We start from the raw sequence: 18,986 nt of genomic DNA, 5'->3' as shown, positions 1-18,986 counted from the left end.
CACACACACACACACACACACACACACACACACACACACACACACACCCCTTCTTCCCCTCCTATTTTGCTAACAAGGAAATAAATATAAACACAAGGGGGGAAATGTGACCTTTGGAAAAATGTGCTTGCTAAATGCATGCTTTTATTCTATAATACTCATTACTTAAAAGTTTAAACAGTTATTAAAGCATGCCAACACCTGTATAAGAATATCCAAACTTTATTGCAGGTTGAATTTTCTTTTATGGTACTTTTATCCCACAAATCCCTATATTACTTGTTCAAATGAAATAAAAATCCATGAAAAAGAGGAGTTTTATTCTTAATTTAAATTCTTCGTTCCTCTTATGTCATTATACTGAAATGTACCCTTCACAAGACAGTACTAAACTTTTTGGTCCAAACTATGGAAGTGAATGAGATTGCCAAGGAAGAAGATGGAGAACAAAAAGAAGAGGACCAAATACAGAACTTTGAGGGAGAGCTTTATGCTTTGGGGGAGGTAAAGAGAATAAATAACCAACAAAAGAGGCAAAGGAGATATGTGGAGAAAACCAGTGTGTCTTTAGGACAAAGGAAGGGAAATCGTTCAGCATTAGGAATATCAGCAGTACATTATGCTATTATATATGTACATATATATATATAGTTGAGGAGGATGAAGATAAGGAAAAGGCCACTAGTAATTGAACTTTTAAAAATAATTTTCCCCAAAGCATCTATTCATACATCTTTGTTAACATAAGCTTAATGTTTTGTGGTTTGTTTGGTTTTTTTAAGCATAGACTAGGCTATTACAAGGAGACTTGAATAAATCTCATGCTGGGGTTGGGTTTTTTGGGAGGGGGTTCAGAAGTGTTCTTGAGTAAGTGTTTTTTTTTTTTTTAGTTATATTTTTAGATAATATACATGGTACAATTTGGATATTGATTGTAGATTCCTCTTTCCTTCCTCCAATCTTATGTATAAGTAAGTACACAATCTCCTAGCCCACCAAAATTATAACTGCTTCATTTTCAGCTAGTTGGTAGTCCAAACTGTATAAAGAATATGAACAAAATCAGTACAAAAGTTGACCCAAAGATCAGATTGACTCTTTCCCTGGTGTATACTTTTGCTTTAACTCTAGCAAAATGTCTGCATTCTTTTGACTCTAGAAGGGAAATTTAAGATTCTAAAATTTGCAGACAGTAATCTACCTAGATATAGAATGAATGAAAAACAATGCTTTAGGTTTCCAAAATTCAGCTCTAGATTAACAAACTTAAGTGCTTATCCTCAAATTGGAAATAACCTAGAAAGCAGTGCTTGACTGTTGATTTGGTGGGATTTGCTGGAGGGGAACAAATGAGTTGGGGTGCCATTCTCTTTTCCCCTCCCAGCCTCCAATTATGGTCTATATACCCACCACTTTTTAGTATCCTCAAAGCATCCCAGGATGGAACTTTTACTCTTTCCTCTCTTTTCCCTCTCTTCTCCAGGTTGGGGCCATGGTGGTGATCAATGTGGTATGTGTGGAGGCATTTCTTGCAAAATAACCAAAGTTCCTTTTTGATGTTTATGGACCACAGATGTACCTCCTAACAGCATCTTTCCCAGACTCTTGCAGACAACTTGAGGAGTGACATACTTACTAGGCAGATGTCATCAACACCAGGGGTCAGCTGGAGACCCTGGCTACCCAAGTGCCAGAGAGCAGCCTCTGGTATTATCATGTTTCCTTCACTGCTAATTCCCAGGGTGTCCCCTAAAATGGCATCAGGTAGCCTAACTGACCACTTTCTGGAAGCCTTGCTCTATCTCCTTCCCCTTTTTAAGCTTCGAATTGAACATAGAAATATACCTAGAGGCATGTACCTTCAAGCCCTAAGTTGAGGAGACCAAAGTAAGAGAATACCTATGTTATCTTTCTGTGGCAGCTTGTTCTGTCTCTCCTGTGTCATACATAAATGGGACAAGGGAGTGAATTTACTTTGGGATAAAAAAAATTCAGCAAAACATTGCTAATAAAAAGGAGACTATCTAAATTTGAGTGTTTTTATTAAATACTGTGGATATTTGGAAATAAATTCATTCAAACTAGGCAAACAAAAAGCTTTGCCTTGCTTTTCATTAACTTTAAAATGTTTTCAAAGGGAGATTGGTTTAATAGGTGTTTCTGAGGGACTTGAAAGGCAGTATGGTATGGTGGGTAGAGAACTGGCCTTAAAGATCAGAAGTCCTACCTCTAAATACATTGACTTTGTGACCTTGAGCAAGTCACTTAGCCTCTCAGTGCTTTGAGCAACTAAGTTGTGGATAAATGTCTAACTTGCATTAGTATCGAGAGTTTTCCTCACCTGGGAGTTCTCTGTACCAATAAAATCGCAGATCCAGTCCAAGATACTTAGAGCTGCTTCAAAACTCAAGTTTTTGATAGCTTTTATCCTATGATTCATTTGGATGTTCCAGTTAACACAGCATTAACCAGGAGCTTCTTATGTTTAGGCCTTTGTTTTGTTCAATTCTAAATAGATTGGCTTCTTATCTTAAGGGGAACATTGTTATTGTCAATTCTTATTTCATAGGATGTGAGGCAGAATATATTGAAATAGACATTTCCTGAAAATTTTTTGTTCTGTGTCTTTTATTGGCTTGTTCATATAAATGGGGGCAGGGTTCACCCTTAGGCTAGATGCTGTGATATATAGAGTAAATTTAAGGATCACTATTCTCCCATGTTCCTATAAACTTTTGGTGGGGGTAAGGAGGAGATTCTAACACAAAACAATGAGAAATTAAAACAACATATTTAAATGCTAAGTTTACATAGTGTGAAGTAAAGGTGCAAAAGGAGAGCAACAGAATGGGGGAGCAATAATCATAACTGATACAAATTTATTCAAAATATATGAAGATGATCACAACATCCATACCCTTAGATAATCTATCACAGGTGTTAAATACATTTTATATGTGAGGAAATCCTATGGTGGGTGATTTTTAGAAAGAAAAAAGCTTTTAAGTTTCTGTTAAATACTGTACTTAGTAAAAATCAATTAGAAAGCCCTCTGTTGGGGATGTAAGAACTAGGCAGTCATTCACCAAGTATTAGGTGCTTGATCTACCTCGGGAACTATGCAAAGTACTGGGGTTACAAAGAAAAAAAAAAAAGAAGCCACCACTACCACCATCCCCAATCTCATTCTAGTGGGGTGATAAATGAAAGATAATTGAGAGTGAAGAGCACTAAAGGGAATGGAGGAAGACAAGTAGGGAAGGCCTGTTGCAGAAGGAGGCATTCAAGCTGAGTACTGACAGAAGCCAAAAGGTGCAGTTGAAGAATATTCCAGACCTAGGGTACAGCCAGTAAAGTTAAAAAGTGAGAGTGTCATGTGAGGAACAGCAAGTAAGCCAATTCACCTGATTTGTTGAGTTTTCAGAGAAGACTTGTAAGGTAGAAGAGATATCTGTGAAGGGATTTAAAAGCCAAGCAAGTGATTTTATATTTTATCATAAAGGGATCAAATAGAGAGCAATGGAATTTTGGGCATAGGAGGAAGTGGTGACAGGGTCAGACATATGCTTTAGGAAGATTATTTTGGCAGCTGACTGAATGGATTGTAGTAAGGAAAGATTTGAAGACCAAACAAGAACCTATTGAAGTGGCCCAGGCATGAGGTGATGAAAACCTGTTGTATTTTTTTAGAGGGGAGAGGTGTAATGTATAGAAGAGATGTTGTAAAGATAGAAATGGTAAGTCTTGCCAATAAGATGATATATAAAACAAGTTTGAGTAAAGAGTCAAAGATGACTACCAAGATTGAGAATCCTGGGAGATTGGGAGGGCAGTGGTGCTTTTACAGTATTGAGAATAATAGAAGGGATGAGGGTTGGGAGGAAAGATGAGTTTTATTTTGGATGTGTAGGTTTTGAAATATTTAGATAGAGGTTGAGATGTCTAGAGATAATTATTGAATCGAGAAGAGGAGATAAGTGAGAGTGTATAGAGAGAGAAGAGATGGTCCAGGATATCTTGGAGGATACTCTCATGTAGTGGGCATAACCTGGAGGAAGATCTAGCAAAGGAAACTTTAGAAGGGTCAGAAAGGTAAGAGAACCAGAGCAATGTCACAGAAACCTAGAGAGAAGAGAGTATCCAGGAAAAAAGGGTGAATGACATTATCAAGACCTGTGGAGAGATCTAGAAGGATAAGGATTAAGAAGAGGCATTTAGATTTGGTAATTGAGGGATCATTGTAACTTTGGAGAAAGCAGTTTCATTTGAATTGAGGTTGAAAGCCAAACTACCCACTGTTTAGAATCCAGTGAGAGGAGAAATAGAGAAACACTTTCATACATTACTAGTGACTAATTGGTCTAATCTTTCCAGAAAACAGTGATATGTGATTAACTTCAAAACCATTTCTTCCCTTAGCCTGGCAATTCATCTTTTAGGAAAAAATCCTAAGGAAATAATCCAAAAGAGCATAATTTGTTCAAATATGTTGAGATTGCTATTTGTAATATCAAAATATTAGAAACGACTCAGATGCCTGAAAATAACTAAGAAGAACTGTAGTATATTAATAGCCTGAGGCACTGTATGTGTGTGCAACTAAAAGAAATAACCAATATCTAGATCGTCAATAAAGACATGCCTATAACAGAGTGGAGGAAAAACAACAACCAACATTTTATATAGCACTTTTGTTTGCCAAGTGCCATATTTATATTAATTTATTTGATCAGTACCAACTTTTTGATGTAGGTGCTATCAACCCCATTTTACAAGTGAGAGAACTGAGGCCAATAGCTGTAAGTGGCTTGCCCAACATCATAGCTAAATAAATGTAAGAGACTGGATTTGAACTTGGGTTTTACTGATGCAGAATCCAGCATTCTAGCCACTCTGCCACCCTGCCACCTGTATGTACCTTTTAAAAAACAATGGCAAAATCACATTGATTTCAACTGTTCGACTATGTTAGTAGTTGTGTCAATATATCACCAGTCCTTTTCTGATCTTTATAATGGTTTCAAAAAAGAACCATATATCTCTTTACAAGCTCAGAACTTTAAACTATAACCCTCAAAAAATGGTAGGAAAAATCCCAGGGAGATGATAAAGTGGGAGTTAGAATAGTCAGAAGGAAACCCTTTACCTCAAGTAGGGAAGGGTCCATTTTGAAAGTCAAATTCTGGTTAAAGCAAGGCCTTTTTACCGTAATTTATGTCATCCCTAAAGAAAATTTATCAAGCTAAAGTATTTCCAACTTTATTTTACATCATTTCCTTTACATATTCTACATTCCAATGAAATTCCCCAAACTGTCTCCATCCTTTACTGGTTTATGCAATTCTTTTGTGTCGGAATGATCCCCTCTCTCACCTTTGACTTTGGCATCTTATTTTGAGGATTACCTCGAGTGAACTTCCTCTGTGATGTATCCCTTCCCTTCTAAAATTACCTTTATTTTACTTTGGACCTGTCCTATCTTCCCCTTCCCCTATAGAATGTAAACCCTTTGAAGGGTAGAGATGTATCTTTGTTTCCCCAATGCTTTTTGAATAAATAGGCACTCAATAAGCATGAGTTTGTCAATTTTTATAATGATGGAATAATAATGGTATGTTTGTTGACTATATATACTAAATGGCTTTTCTTAGAGATTTTTTTCTCCCCTGCCTTACAAAGACCCCCTCCACTATTTTGTGACTTTCTTGACTTAAAGCTTTTTTGGTTTCATTTTTCAAAGACTTTTGAAATCTGATTTATTATAAAATAAAAAGAAATCTCAGTTTCTATAGCATATCTTGTATTTATGCCTGTTTTGTAAAATACTTATTTTCAGAATTTTAGAATTTATTAATTGAATTTCTCAGAACCATCATGGGATACTACAGGTTTTATTGTCCTCCAGGATATTTGTGGCTCATAAGACTTTGATTATTGAAATTTATACTGGTTTTTAATGGCTTGCTATAGGTTAAAAAAAAAAATCTCAACACTGGGCTCCAAGAACTATTTTTTTATCCATTTTAATTTAATTGGTATTTTATATTTTATGTATTTAAAAACAATTATTCTGAGAGGGAGTGCAGGAAGAGAGTCATAACACAAAAAATTAACCCCTTCTCTAAAGATTGTGTGGTTCTCATCAGTCTCTTCAAATTGTTCAATGGTTCTTAGGAAAAAATGTTTCTGGCTTTTGTTGTGCTTAGAAAGCCACTTAACTCTTTTTTTTTTTTTTAAAGCCAGAAGTAACAACCTCTTTAAAAACTAGCAGTCTATACCATTGAATAAATATATTGATTTTCTTTCCTCTATATCAAAAGCAAGGATTTAAAGAATTTTTATTTTTCCAAAGTTCCATTTATATATTAGCATATGATGTATACTATAAAAAGTTTAAGAACTTCAAACCTATTCTAAACACGACAGCCATCTAAGCATGAGCTTTGTGTAAAATTGAACAGTTATCAAGAGTGTACAATTTTAGTTAGCATCAAGAATAATTTATACAAGCTTACTTGTAACAGGTATTGGGAATGCAAATACAAAATTGAGAACAGTACCTTCCCTCAAGGAGCTTACATTCTTCTTAGAGGTGGTAGGCAGTTGAGAATACATGTTCATAGATAACTACAAGATATAGAAAAAGTGATTTTGGACATGGGCTGATAAAAATCAAGAGAATTCAGGAAGGTTTTTTTGTTTTTGTTTTATTGAACCCTTACATTGTCTTAGAACTAATACTAAGTCTAAGGCCGAAGGAGTGTTAAGGGCTAGGCAATTGAGGTTGTGGCTCACTCAGGGTCATATATCTAGGCAGTGTCTCTAAGGCCGGATTTGAACCCAGGACTGCCTTTCTCCTGGCCTGACTATCCACTAAGCCATCTACCTGCCTTGAAGGAAGTAGCACCTGTAGTTGAACTGTTTTTTTTTTTTTTTAAACCCTTACCTTCTATCTTAGAATCAATACTGTGTATTGATTCTGAGGCAGAAGAGTGGTAAGGGCTAGGCAGTGAGGGCTAAGTGATTTGCCCAGGGTCACACAGCTAGGAAGTGTCTGAGACCACATCTGAACCCAGGACCTCCTATATCTAGGCTTAGCTCTCAATCCATTGGTCCATCCAGCTTGCCCCCCCCCCGTACTTGAACTTTAAACAAAGCTAGTATTCTTAAAACAGTAGGTCAGGATATAACAAAGAGAACTGCCTATATGTATAAGGGCATGGATGAAGTCTAGAGCTAGAATGTCCTTTTTATATGGAATGTATATATGTATATATATATAAAATATCCTTTATAGAATAACAGATAGGCCTGTTAGAATGCCAGCTATGGTTTCTTCTCATTTAAACTAATAATACAAGCTTTCTAATCATTAAGTTTATGGTTTGCCTACTTTGTTGGAACAGGAAATAATAGGTACTATCTAGTTAATCCTGCCCTGATTTCTTTTCTTTTTCCCTAGACCTTGTGCTATTTTCCTCAGATTACCCGGTTTCTTATTGGTCTGTAGTCATATATTTTAGTAGAATGTAAGTAAGGTACTTGGAGCCATGAACTGGTTCTCATTTGTCTTAGAGTCCAATATTCCAGTGCTTAATGCAATGCTTTCTTTGCATATGATGAAAACTTGAGACTGCTGTAATGTGAGACTACCATATCCAGGTTTTATTCACTATAAAGCTGTTCAACACAGCTATCAACCTTCCCACCCCACCTTCTATCCCATTACCCCTACTACCTTTTTTTTTTTTTTTTAAACCCTTACCTTCTGTCTTAGAATCTCTAGGCCTGGCTCTCCATCCATTGAGCCACCCAGCTGCCCCCCCCCCCCCACACTACTACTTTTTCTCCAGAGGCTTTTGTTATTAGAAATTGAAAGTTGAACTGAGATTTTGATTGCATAGCATATGGTATATGGGTTTAGAACTATGATAAGGAAGTAGAGGTCATGAGAAGTAAAATAGTTGCCTAAGATCATAATGAAGTAGGTAGAAGGAGAGCTATAGTTGGAACTCAAATCCTATGACTCAAGCTCAGCACACTATTTAGTATACCAAAATGCTATAGGAATTATGGAATAAATTTTTCTGGCCATGCTACCTGTAATAAATTGACACCTTAAAGTTGGTCAGATTTATTAATATTAAAATTAGGATTCTTGTCATTTCTGAATGGAATTCATCCTCAAAGAACCAAATTAATAAGATTATAGCTATTTAGAGTTGGGAAAGGACCTTAGAAATTATTTAAGCCAATATATGACAGTAAATTCATAGAAAATAAGCAATTTGCCCAAAGTAATACAGGTAGAAAGTGACAAGTCTAGAAAATCTAATATGAGGCTCATTTACACTATACAATCTTATTTTAGAGTTCAAAAGCAATGAGGTTAATATAAGTCTATGGTCAGGTCTCGACTTGTCCCTGGCTAAATATGGCACAAGAAAAAGTGGCTCCAGGAGACTCTACCAAGGACTGACTCATGACTGGTGTCTGAAAGGAAGAAGTGATGCCAAAAGAGCCTGAAAGTAGAGGGTGCAAGAACCCTTAAGAAAAGATGAGCGTGAGGCAGGTAGGTAGAGGCATAGTGGATTAGAGACTTGGAGTCAGGAGAACCTGGTTTCAAATGTGGCCTGAGGCATTTTTCTAGCTGTGTGATTCTGGCCAAGTCTAATTGTCTATAACACTTGTTGCTCTTCTGTCTTAATATTAAGGCAGATGGTAAAGGTTTTAAAATTTTAAAATAAGAATAAAAATGTTAGACCTTCATTTATGGATAAAGTTTTGGGTTATTAGAAGAATTTTGCAATTTCCTGTAGGGGTATAACAGTGGTCAACCTGTGTGTTCCACCATTATTCTTGAGATGAATGAGGGGGGGGGTTGATGTTTTAAGTGGCACCCATATGGTAAACTTTTATAGTAGGACAGGAATATCTTACAGGCTGAGCAGATAGGGTTTTGATCTGTATCACTGGAGGGGGAATATGAATAGCAATGGGGTTATAGATACATTGAATATGAGGTACTGAAATGCTAACATTTCACTATCCCTGTTTCTTTGCTTAGAAGCCTGAATAAATAGTGTTGCTGGGATCATGCTGATCTTTCATTTCCCTTAACCTGTGTGTTGCAGGTTCTTCTAATTTTTTTTAGGTCAAGTCATACACATCTCTTATTAGTGATTAGTTCTGTTTTATCTTTCTGGAGCCTTGATGTTGACTTTAGTCTCAAATGTTGAGGTTAGTAGGCTGTTGCCTTGGGGAGGTAGTGAGTGCCTTCCCTATAAAAGGGATTGAAATGGAGGCTGAATGACCCACTTGTCCAGGGATGTTGTAGACAGTATTTTGTTTTTGATACTGATTGGCCTTCCTGACCTTTGTTGTCTCTTCAGAGTCTATCACTACATTTTTGTCTAATTAGCCCTGTCCTACATTTTCCAGTATTGTGGGAAATATAACTTCTAATATCTTTGTGTCGTTTTCTTCTATCCTATTCAGGTGTTGTGTTTTTAATTAATATGATGTAGATAGAGAAAGCATTTGACTTGGAGGGAAGTTTCTGGATTCAGGGCTGGACTGTGCCACTTATCTAATGATAATTTTGTTCCCTTTGGCAAGTCATTCTCTTTTCTGAGCCAGTTTAGAATGGCTTGCCTATCTCAAAGGGTTCATATGAAGATCAAATGAATCATGTTTTAAACTACTTTATAATTGACCTGTTATTTAGCACTCTTTAAGGTCTTTATCTCTCTAGCATTGCGCATACACACACACACACACACACACACACACACACACACACACACACACACACACGTGCGGGGGAGAGAAGGAAAGCTGCTACATGTCCCTATTTCAGTGGATTTTTTAGTAAGACCATTTAAGGCATCAAATTCTAGCCTTTTTCCATGTTTCTAAACAAAGGATTCTTAATCTGGTGTCCATGAACTTTTTCTAAAAAATATTTTGATAACCAACTATATTTCACTATAATTCGTTTCCTTCGTGATGTTATGTATTTTATTTTATGCTTCTAAAAACATCATTCTGAGAAGGGATCCATAGGTTTCACCAGATTGCCAAAGGGAACCATGACACACAAAAAAGGTTAAAAACCCCTTCCTAAGACTGAAAACAATGTTTCTCAAGTAAACATTTATTACTTTCATAAAGTTCAGTGTTGAATTTTAAGACTTCTTAACTTTAAGGTAAAATGTACTGTGAATATGAAATATCTTTTTAGAATCTTGTGGATTTTCAGTCATATCAAATATATATTTGTTACTTAAGGCAAGGTACCTATTGAGGTGTGTGGTATGGAGAGAATGGAATTAGGAGATTAAAAAAAGAATAACATTAAAACTTTGAATTTAAAAAATTAGCTAATTTGACTATTATATATTTCGTTAGATGTTTATGCTTTTCAGTGGGGAACAATTGTTTGTGAGAAAGAACAAATTGCTAGCTAGATTTTGGATATGGCTTTACCTTAACATGTTTTGACCAATATCTATAATATAAATCTGAATATAAGTATGTTTTAACTGAAACAGAAAAGGGAGTAGGGAAATTTCTTTGTGAATATTAATTTAGTTAAAATCATAAGCTTTTTAAAAATATATTATGTATTAGCTTCCATTTTAATGTTCTACTTAGCTCATTGTCAATATTTGGTAGATTAGTTTTAAGAATAAATTTATTCTAATTACTTTTTCCCTTTTTTTTTCCCTGCTGCTATATTGGTCTGAATATAGGCTATGGGTTTTTTTTGTTTCATTTTTTTAAAACCCCTACAATCTTAAAAAACTCAAATTCATTGTATAATTGTTCTCTTGGCAAAAGAGCAAGTGAAAATGACAAAAATAAAGAAAGCAGTGATCATAAAAATATAGGATTTCTTTATTAAAGCAAATGCACTGTAAAAAACAAATGCATCTTTTGTGTAATTTTTTTGTGTGCCTATTTATCTTCACTCCACATGCCCCCATCTCATTTGAGAGCTGTAATATATATTTAAACCAAGATTACTTTTTCCATCTGAATATAGTTGACAGGTTTATAGAATGCATAAAATTAGCTTACCTGCTAGGTTTTACTGTCTACTGCAGTTTTATAAAGAATAATCTTAGGCCCTCAGAATCTCTCTCCAAACACAACATTTTGTTCTTGCTGTTTCAACTACCATTACCAGGTGAATATCCCCCAATTTCTCTCCAGTTCTAACCCAAGGATAAATTCCATAATCCTTAGTTCAACATTCTTAATGCAAATTACCTTTCCATCCATAGTACCTACTTTTTCACAAATTTTCTTCCGCAGCTAGACTGAAGTAATTTCCCTTTGGATTCACACACAGTACATTCTTTCTTATGGCTTTGTTCTCTGTATTTCTCCTTACCTGATGACCTCAGAGACCATTTTGTTCTACCTTTTCATTTTACTGATCAGGAAACTGAACACCTGGTATGTTAAGTGAGTTGCCCCAAAGTCACTCAAGAGTGAGGATCATGGCTTGAACTTCCATCTTCTGATAACAGAGGCAGTGCTTTTTCTACTGTAGCACAAAGGCTACTTGACTACCCCCAATCCACAATAATCTGACCCTTAATTCTTGTAACACTTTATGTTTGTATCTGGACATGACTCTTGTAATTTCTTATGGCAATATATACTTTGTGTTGTCCTTTACTGCTACACAACTCTTGCATTTAACATATTTATATATATAAAACATCTACTGTGTTAATAAGCCTGGGGGAAGTAAAACTGTTCCAACTTTAAAGTCTGATATGTATATTATCTCATCTAAATGTTTATAATCTCCATGAGGGTAGGAATAGCCCTCTACCTTTAAAATTTTTTTTTATTCCATAGAATCGAGCACAGTGCTATGTATAACAGGTCTTGAATAAATTATAATATGTTGAATTCATACTCATGTGTTAGATTACTGAGAGTATTCTCAACCTTTTTAAGCATACTTAGTTTTGGATTAGCTTTTCTGTGCCCTGTTAACTTCTATGGTTCTTCCTTCTATTTTCTATGATCGGGCCTGAAATCTAAGAGAAGCAATAGTTAAAGGAAAGAAGTCAAATTTGGTAGCAAATATATTAGGACTGTATAGAAGGTTTTATCTGTAGCCATCCTTGCCATTCTAATCTCTGCCCAAATTTCAGTTATTTGTAATCCTCTAAAGGAGTTTGCTGTCATAACCACCATTGATTTAGGCTGTTTTCAGCTGCTTTCTGCTAGCTAGAAGAAAACATAACTAGGGAGCAATGACTGGTGAGCTGGGTTAAGGATGGATATTTAAAGATTCTTTGTTTATCACCTATGTATTCTTAGTAACTTCTCAGAATTGTTGATGAAGGTAGTTAGTGGTTTGGCTGTAGTAGTTGTATCCTAGAACCTTCGTGGAAAACATTTTCCACCAATGACAATAATAAGCACAAATGAGGGATCTTTGTGCCTTTGCCAGGAAAGTTCTCCTTTCCTTCTACACTGAAGATGCTACTAATCCTTCCAAGTTTAGTTTAAATAAGCCTCCCTCTCCTTTGAATCTTTCTAGCCCTTTTTAAAATGTTCCTTGTGACAGTTACCATAATATGCCCTATACTAAATCTATTACTTATGTACTTGCCTTTCCCCCTTCTAAATTATAAGCTGAGGACGGGGACTTGTGCTTGTTTCCTAGTAGGTTCTTATGATATATATATATTTTTTTTTTGAAGGGTCTTCTCTAAGACAGATGTGTCAAACATGTGGCATGACCCACAATACTCCCAGATACAGTTTGAAGTACATTAGCGTGAATTGGGAAATATTTAACAAAATAAATAAAAATACGATAAACATTGCTAATATATAGATTTTAAAACTGGTCCTTGTGTGACTCAAAAGTATCCTTTTGTATGGGTGAGTGGCCCCTATTTTTATTTGAGTTTGACACCACTGCTCTGAGAAACCATACCAACCCTTATATTTTATAGAGGAGGTTCCTTGAATTGTCCAAGGTTTTATAGGCGGTCTATCCCAAACATAAATATAGGTCTTTTGACTCCAGGAACTAGCACTCTTTCCACTGCACCATACTGCTTTTGGCTATGCTAAGTAACTTTTATTTCCTATTATTTGGATGCTGTATTTGTGTTAATGCAGCATAAATTTGGCTTAGCTTTTTTTTTTCCCCTTTAAAGCAGATCCAGCTTATAGTTGGCTCTTATCAGGTGGACACTAATGATAGCAGTCAAACATGTCAAATCTGTCTCACAAATAAAAATAGTGATGCTTCTAGATTTTATTCCTTGAGGTCACCTTTAGTGTAAAATGTTAACTCTTGTTTCGAATAGAATAAAAGATGAAAAAATGTATAGGTTAAAGCAATTTACTTTATAGGTTTACCCAAAAAATCTTCCTAACTTCCTGTTATAGCTCATTTTATTTAGCATTTTAGTTCAGAATTTAAAAAAAAATTTTCTAAAATCTTGTTATTGTGTAAAATTTTTATAGACAAATTCTGTGCTAGAGGAAGAATTAAGGAGTTGAAAATTTTCCTTCTTCCAAAGCCCTCATTTATTTATTTATTAGTTTCATGAGTTGTGTGGATAGGCAGATGACTAAAACTAGAACTGTCTAAGGGTTGAGGTATAAAACATGCTACCACACTTAAATTTATACCTTACATTTTAAAACTACTTGCGACCCAGTCCATGAGCTGTCTGGTTCTCCTTAATTTACACATTCTTCTAACATATTACTGATGCCAGGAAATATAAGTGCAAAGAGAAAGCATAAATAACTAAGCAAAGTACTTTTGTTTTAAATATCAGAAGCAGAAAACTCCAGTCCTTAAAAAGAAAAAAGTCCTGATTCCATTTCCATTTGAAACTGTTTGCTTTTGCTATATAGTTGACATTGTTATTAAGGAGGAGATAGAATATTATTATTGAGAAACATTATTATTGGAAAATTATTATTCAGGAGGATCTCCAGAGGTCTTCTTATAGTTGGCTTATTTTAACAGGATTTACCTTCTAGAATCTGAAGTGTTTCAATACTGATTGGAAAAGCATTTGAATGTCCGAAAGGGGAACAGGGAATGTAATGTAGTTCTGAGGGCTCATCTGAGGTTAATATTACATTGCCATTAGGAGAATTTTTAGATTGGTCCCTGGGAAGAGGAGCCCAATGAAGAAGTAGGGCAAAGAGACTGGGTAAACCTGTGAAAAATAAAACTCTTAAGATGATATGATTTCCAATTTCTTCTATTGAGTAAACCTTTCTTCTCTTTTTAAGGAGTTGAATGACCTGGCACGTGACCCCCCAGCGCAGTGTTCAGCAGGTCCTGTTGGAGATGATAGTAAGTACTTGATGAAATCATTCAGAACCTATATACTTCAAAGTGCTTTATAGAACTCAGAAAGAAGTCTTCTTTATGAGAGCATAAGCTATATGGTAATAGGGCAGATAATATGCACTTTTCATAAGTGACCCCTTTTTTTAAAAGTAGTTGCACTATGTATATCAACAAGGTTTACTTTTAAACTTATTTTTAGAAGTTCATTAGACAAAGAGAGTACAGTCAGAACTCTAAATATATCTATGGCTAAAACTAATATATCTATCAGATAACTACTATGAACTTGCATTAGACATTTGTCCAACTTAGGATAAACAGCCTATTTCCTACCCAACCTTTTTTTGGCAAGAATATTTCACATAAGAGTTTGACTTCAACTCTAAATAGTAAATTGTTTCTCTTAAAAGCAGAAGAGGAAACTTAAAAAGTTTTGTGTGTTTTTATGTTGAAATGTACCTTATGAAATCTTAGTATTTGAGGGGCAGCTAGACACATTGTGGATAGAGCACCAGGCCTGGAGTTGGGAGGATCTGGGTTCAAATTTGGTCTCAGGATGCTTCCTAGCTATAGTGAGCCCAGCCAGGTCATTTTAACCCCACACCCCACCCCTTGCCTACCCCTTACCACTCTCTTCTTCCCTGGAATCGATTCTTAGTATCGATTCTAAAACAGAAGGTAAGTTGTTTTTTTGTTTTTGTTTTTAACTTAGTATTTGGGTTAACTGTATCAATAGCTTGAGAGCTGTGGGTGTTCTGAGTTACTGCTATGTAAAAGAACTCATTACATGGTGGGGGTAGTCATTGCATGGACTTAACGTGTTTGTAGCTAGTTATAAGTTTTATTATCTCTATTTAGGTTAGCATTTCCTTTTGCCATCCAGTTGCCTAGCCAACTTTTCCAAAGGAATGTTTCAGCTAATACTTCTCAATCTGAAATTCATGAGAAATGTTTATGCCCATAATGACTCAGAGAAAAATGAGCTTTTACTATAATAGCCTCCCCCCTCCCCCCAGTAGTGATAATAAGAAATGTGAGATTGGAATATCTTATTAAGATTTTGTTATGGGCAGGGTGGGGGTGGATTCAAGTTTTCCTAGTATAGCCAAGGGTTAAAACATCAGAAAACAAAGGGAAAGTCTTTAAAAGGATTCCTTTATAGTGGCAGGAGAGGGAGGGGTCTTAATTGTGTACAGAGAATAAATGATAAACTCTAAACTAAATGATGAAAAAAAATTTTAGTGTTTTCCCTTCTACTTTTATCTCTTTTTAATAAGGAAAGAAAAAAAGATTAGTTTATTATCTCCTTCAAATTGCCCATGTAATTTTTCCTTTCAGCAGGATTTTCAGCCAGAGTTCTCAAAAGCAGAGAAAGTGATTGAAAACTTCCACCATAACAAAGTCTTTGGGGGCTGTACAGCGACCATGCTCTTTTGAGTCATCAAACAAGTGTACTTTCATGTCCAAAGTAATTTACCTTTGCTTTTGCAGTTAACCAGGATTATTGGCACAATCACATTTCCTGTTCCCAAGTGCAGGGGTGGGTGGGTGGGTGGGGTGGGGAACACATTATTGCTTAGAAAACTCTTCCTTGGTTAAATAAAATTCCTTCTACTTTGCAGCCTCAGTGTTCTTCTTTATTATGTTTAATAGCATAGGTAAATATCTAGCATTTAGATGTCCAAAGAGAAGAATTAAGGCTCCTCTCTTGGAAGAATAGCCTACAGATTATTCATGTTCCTTGTGGGTTTTTTGAATAGTAGCACATAGATGGTGATATTACATTTGTTATCTCACTTGAGCCTCACCACAATCCTCTGAAATGTAGTATAAGTGCTAGTTACCTCATTTTACAGGTAAAGAAAATAAGTATCAGAGTGAAATGACTTTTTCAAAATCACACAACCGAGTGGCAGAACCTGGATTTAAATTCAGTACTTCTGTCTCCCAAGTCCCGTGTTCTTATCCATTGTACTAAATTGCTTCCCTTGGCCTCTGTGTCTTATAAGTGGGAGGTTTTACTTTATTTGAATGTGTGTGTGTGTGTGTGTGAGAGAGAGAGAGAGAGAGAGAGAGAGAGAGAATTTGACTACGTATTGACTTTTTAAATTTGTTGTATAAAACTTTTTTACTTTTCTGTGAAGATTTGACAAGCAGGAAGAAATGTACTTTTTGGAAGGAAAAAACAAGCCAAAGGCTTGTTGCTCACATAAAACTACTTAATTTTCTTCTTTTTCCACTCTTGCTTGAGTACAGGTCAGTGGAGATTTCTGCATTCATATAAGCATTTTTTTTTTTTTAATTTATACCTTCTGCCTATGTATTGGTTCCAAGGCAGAAGAGTGGTGAGAGCTAGGCAGTGAGGGATAAGTGACTTGCCCACACACTAAGAAGTATCTGAGGCCAGATTTGAACTTAGGACCTCACGTCTATAGCCCTGGATTTCAATCCACTGAGCTACCCAGCTGCCTCTTCAACTAAGTTCATTTTTGAATTTTAAATCAATGTTTTGGTTAGACCCTTTATAGTCTCTGGAGAAGGCTCTTTTCCAATATAACCAGAAAGTTTTTGAACCTCTTAGGTGGAACAATTCTGTCTTTTAAATTATTTTATCCTTTTTTTTTTTTTAACCCTTGAGGCAGTTTTTGTTTTGATGCTTAAATAATCATGTCATGTAGGCCTCTAGAATTAACTACTTGAGTTAAAGTGATCTCTTCTTCCCTTGAACACATGTAATATTTGGTACCACTCATGGTACTTAACTGCCTTCTGACTTAAGGCTGTAATAAGATGCATGCAGGGCTGAGGCAGGATTGTGGTGCTGCTTACTATAGAATTATTACCTTGAATGTCACTTAATCTATATGATCCTCTGCTCTTTCTAGCTGTATCAGGTTATGGTGAGGATCAGGTATATATATATCAATTTTATCTTTTCTAAATTTCTTCTTAACATTTATGTGTGTGTGTGTGTGTGTGTACACACTTCTTAGAATAATGTTTTTAAATATATAAACTAAAATGCATGAGATTACAGAGGAAACCAGTTATAATTAAATACCTTCATCAAAATATTAAGAGAAAGGTTTACAGACTTTAGGGTTAAGAAGTCTTGCTCTAGACACAGAGATTAAGGTTCTCATGAATCTCATTCATGTCATTTGGTTGTGTCTTGACTCTTTATAACCCCCAAGAACCATACTGTCCATAGGGTTTTCTTTGTAAAGAGTAGCTTGCAGTTTCCTTCAGGAGTGAATTAAGGGAAACTAGTTAAATGACTTGCCTAGGGTCACACAGCTAAGTAAGTCTTATCTGGGGTTGGATTTGAACCCAGATCTTCAGGCGCAGAGCTTTAATCCACTCCATCTATCTGCCTTTTACCTCATTATAATGACCATACGCATTGGCTTGTTACTGCTACTTCTATCCAATATTTACTAGAATGATAATGAGGTTTCACTGTAGTACAAAGCCCATGATTTCTCCAAAGTCATATAGACAATAAATAGAGTAGAATTTGAATAAAATGCCAAATGTAGTGTTCTCTGAAGCTTGAATAAATTTTGATTAAAAATAAGTGAGAATGGAATATCTGATCTTCCCAAGGAAGAATATATTTATCGTTGACAAATTTCAAACTATTTCAATCATAATAATTTTTAATTAGGAATTTTGCCACAACATTGTAGAATGACAGCTAGACTATCTTTCTAGACAGACTCTCACTTACCATGCTTCTAATTCCCATTCATAAAGTAAATTCACTCTATCCTGGTTCAATATCAGGTATTTGTAATGTACATTGAACTTCTTAATTATGAGTAATTACCAAATAAGAACTAAGTTTAGAGAAGTTGGAGTAGCTGATATTGGGGTAATACCTAATGATTTTTTGTTCTTTTTCAGTGTTCCATTGGCAAGCTACAATAATGGGGCCAGTAAGTATTCAGAGTAATTTCAATGTAGAATAGCCTGTGTAAGTCACTCATCATAACTACTTTTTCCCTCTTCATCAACAGAATGATAGTCCCTATCAGGGTGGAGTATTTTTCTTGACAATTCATTTCCCAACAGATTATCCCTTCAAACCACCTAAGGTAGGTAGACTAAGTGAATTACTTTCCTATATGCATTTTTTAAGGCTTTGGTAAAACAGATTATGTGATACTTTTTTTTTAGGTTGCATTTACAACAAGAATTTACCATCCAAATATAAACAGTAATGGCAGCATTTGTCTTGATATTCTACGGTCACAGTGGTCGCCAGCACTAACTATTTCAAAAGGTAAATTACATGTATATTACAAATAAATTTGTTGCTTAATAGTGAAATGTCTACAGAAAATTGGTGATTTTCTGTTCATAGACTATTAGAGAGTAAGCAGTAATCACGAGATACCAAATATCCCTCTAAAGCAACAGTTCTTAATTTTTTTGTGTGTTGTGAACCCTTTTGGCAACTGGTAAAGCCTATAAATAAAATAAAATGCTTAGGATCATAAAGTAAACAAATTACATTGAGATACAGACTAGACAGAGAAGACCTATCATGTATGCCCTAGTATCTAGTCCTATAACTGCATTCATTTTGAAATGGTAATGGGTACAAAATAATTGTAATGTGATATGA

At 35.3% G+C, this 18,986-nt stretch overlaps 1 protein-coding gene across 1 annotated transcript; it reads left to right on the top strand.

The window, feature by feature from the left end:
- The first annotated feature begins 408 nt into the window (after positions 1 to 408).
- Positions 409 to 18,629, top strand: LOC123253440 (ubiquitin-conjugating enzyme E2 3-like). Its single transcript, XM_044682635.1, is given in 8 exon segments — positions 409 to 504; positions 1,484 to 1,514; positions 1,625 to 1,707; positions 14,296 to 14,359; positions 18,263 to 18,294; positions 18,376 to 18,453; positions 18,536 to 18,583; positions 18,585 to 18,629. Coding segments are annotated over 8 exon segments (477 nt in total).
- The last annotated feature ends 357 nt before the right edge of the window (positions 18,630 to 18,986 follow it).

Source organism: Gracilinanus agilis, chromosome X (genome assembly GCF_016433145.1).
Source record: "Gracilinanus agilis isolate LMUSP501 chromosome X, AgileGrace, whole genome shotgun sequence".
In the NCBI taxonomy this organism is placed as follows: domain Eukaryota; kingdom Metazoa; phylum Chordata; class Mammalia; order Didelphimorphia; family Didelphidae; genus Gracilinanus; species Gracilinanus agilis.
This window is presented reverse-complemented; position numbering and strand designations above follow the sequence as displayed.